We start from the raw sequence: 2,094 nt of genomic DNA, 5'->3' as shown, positions 1-2,094 counted from the left end.
ACAGAAGCAAAGCCCAAACCACACCCACTGCCCTAGAGTCCATTCTGACCCACAGCGCCCCTAGAGGACAGAGTGGAACTGTCTCCAAGGCTGCCAGTCTTCGGGGAGGCAGACTTCCTCATCTTTCTCCCGCGGAGCAGCTGGTAGGTTCAAACCACCTACCTTTCTGTTGGCAGCCGACTGCTTTAATCACTGTGCCACCCCAGCTCCCTCTTTATACCTTAGCTATAATTTATAAACATTCCTCTATGCTGTTTTTGTTAGGTGCCACTGGGTTGGTTCAGACTCAAATGACGGGTACAACAGCAGGGAACAGTGCCTGGCCCCGCGTCACCCTCACCATCATTGGTACAGCCACTGCGGTAGCAGCCTGGTGAGGAGCTTCCTCTCTCTCACTGACCCTCTACTTTGCCAAGCAAGATATCCTCCACCAGGACGGTCCCTCCTGATACAGGGACCAAAGCAGGTGACATGAAGCCTCCCCATCCACGCGTCGAAGAGCGTTCCGGGTGCGGTTCCTCCAGGACAGACTCTTCATTCTTTTCTAAGGAGCATTCCGGCCGTGGTTCCTCCAGGACAGACTCCGTTCTTTGGCATCCACAATCTACTTAGTATTCTTTGCCAATACCATGATTCAAAGGCAACCACTGACTCTTTTGTACCAACTCAATATTAAGAATTTTAAGGAGCGAGGTTTTTAAAATCCTTTAAGGGTAAGTAGAAAGTATTTTACTAAGAAAGACTGAGAACTGCAGATACCAGACAACAGTCTCATAAACTGCACAGAAGTCCCGGCGACGAGTACAGCTCCACACGCTCCTGGCCTGTGCCCACGGTTACAGGACTCTGCAGTGCAGGTGGCCTTCAGTGAGGAGATGCCTGGCATGTGGCCTCTGTGAGGGGCTACTGCCTGTGCTTCTGGCCTGTGAACCCGAGGGAAGCAATGGTGTCAAGTCCCCTTCTCTCCATGAAGATCTGGGAAAAGTCGTCCAGTCTCACTCCCGAGCACTGGCGGGGGGCCCTGCCCGCACTCTAGGTTCAGGAGAAGCATCCGGACGCGCGTCTGGTTCTGCAGTGGACAGACGCCATGAGGGGTGAACGGCTGCACCATCCACTGACTAGGCCCTAGGGGGGCCCAGAGCGGCCAGAGGCAGGCAGCACACATGCACTGAGCCACGCACCGCAGGTTGTCTCCTGGGGGGGATGCTCGGGGGGGCAGCAGTGCCGCCGCTGGTCCAGCTCTGTGGCAGGTACCTGGGCCTCAAGCCTTGTCACGCAGCCACGGTCCCTGCTGCCTGCCTGAGGCCGAGGCACGGCTCCCCAGCAGCTAGGGCAGATGCCAGAGGGTGGAGGGCACCTTTGTCCCAATAGGTGTATCCCTCTCAGTGTCCAAAGGGGGACAACTGGCAAACCGAGGAACATTAGATCCACCTGTTCCTCAGAAGGCACCAGGTGACACCAGTCCTTGTGATACTAAGTCAAACATGAGGGTCAAAGGGCAAACATGACAGCTGGCTACCCATCACTTGTAGCTGGGGTCCTCCTCAGCTACTTGGCTGTCCTCACCCACTAACGCCAGGGGGAAGGTGCCTGCAAAATGCTCTCAAAGCAAAAGTACACCCCAGAGCTCACAGTTGGGGTTCAGACTGCATCTGGCCTGTTTTAGGGTTCGTAGCATTTACAAATCCAAGTGTTTAATTATTAACATTAAAACTCAAATATTAGGAACATTGCCAAATACACTTTAAACTGCTTAAAGCAAACCAAATGTCATCCTGACCATCCTTACTCTGATGTTAATGTTGAACCTGTGGCCCCAACGAAGACAGAGCCCGGCCTTTCGCCTGTGACACTGACCTTCACAGAGGCACCACCAAGGAGGGATCGTTCCTGCTGCCACTGCTTCCGGAAGCAACAACAGCCCCATCTTCCAAGGCAAGGGCCTCCAGTGCTCACTGCTTGCTTACCCCTTCCCCTTCCACACTGTCCACCCCCACCCATGGTGCCCACATACCCACTCCCCTGCTTCCCCAGCAGCCACTCACCCATGGCGCCCACGCACTCCCTCTCCTTGCCCCTGCCCAGCGCCCGCCC

The 2,094-nt window shown here is 55.1% G+C and overlaps 1 protein-coding gene across 1 annotated transcript in view; it reads right to left on the bottom strand.

Moving 5' to 3' along the window:
- The window catches only part of HDAC4 (histone deacetylase 4), a 79,115-nt gene extending 77,066 nt beyond the window's left edge, over window positions 1-2,049 (bottom strand). Inside the window, exons 1-4 of the mRNA XM_007943497.1 lie at window positions 2,046-2,049; window positions 1,527-1,590; window positions 1,182-1,327; window positions 1,000-1,125 (exon numbers count right to left, since the gene is read on the bottom strand). Coding sequence (XP_007941688.1) covers window positions 1,000-1,125; window positions 1,182-1,327; window positions 1,527-1,590; window positions 2,046-2,049 — 340 coding nt within the window. The remainder of the gene's footprint in view (window positions 1-999; window positions 1,126-1,181; window positions 1,328-1,526; window positions 1,591-2,045) is intronic.
- Window positions 2,050-2,094: the final 45 nt, after the last annotated feature.

This window comes from Orycteropus afer, unplaced genomic scaffold (genome assembly GCF_000298275.1).
Source record: "Orycteropus afer afer isolate SDZICR_OR568_19922 unplaced genomic scaffold, OryAfe1.0 scaffold00006, whole genome shotgun sequence".
Taxonomy (NCBI): domain Eukaryota; kingdom Metazoa; phylum Chordata; class Mammalia; order Tubulidentata; family Orycteropodidae; genus Orycteropus; species Orycteropus afer.
This window is presented reverse-complemented; position numbering and strand designations above follow the sequence as displayed.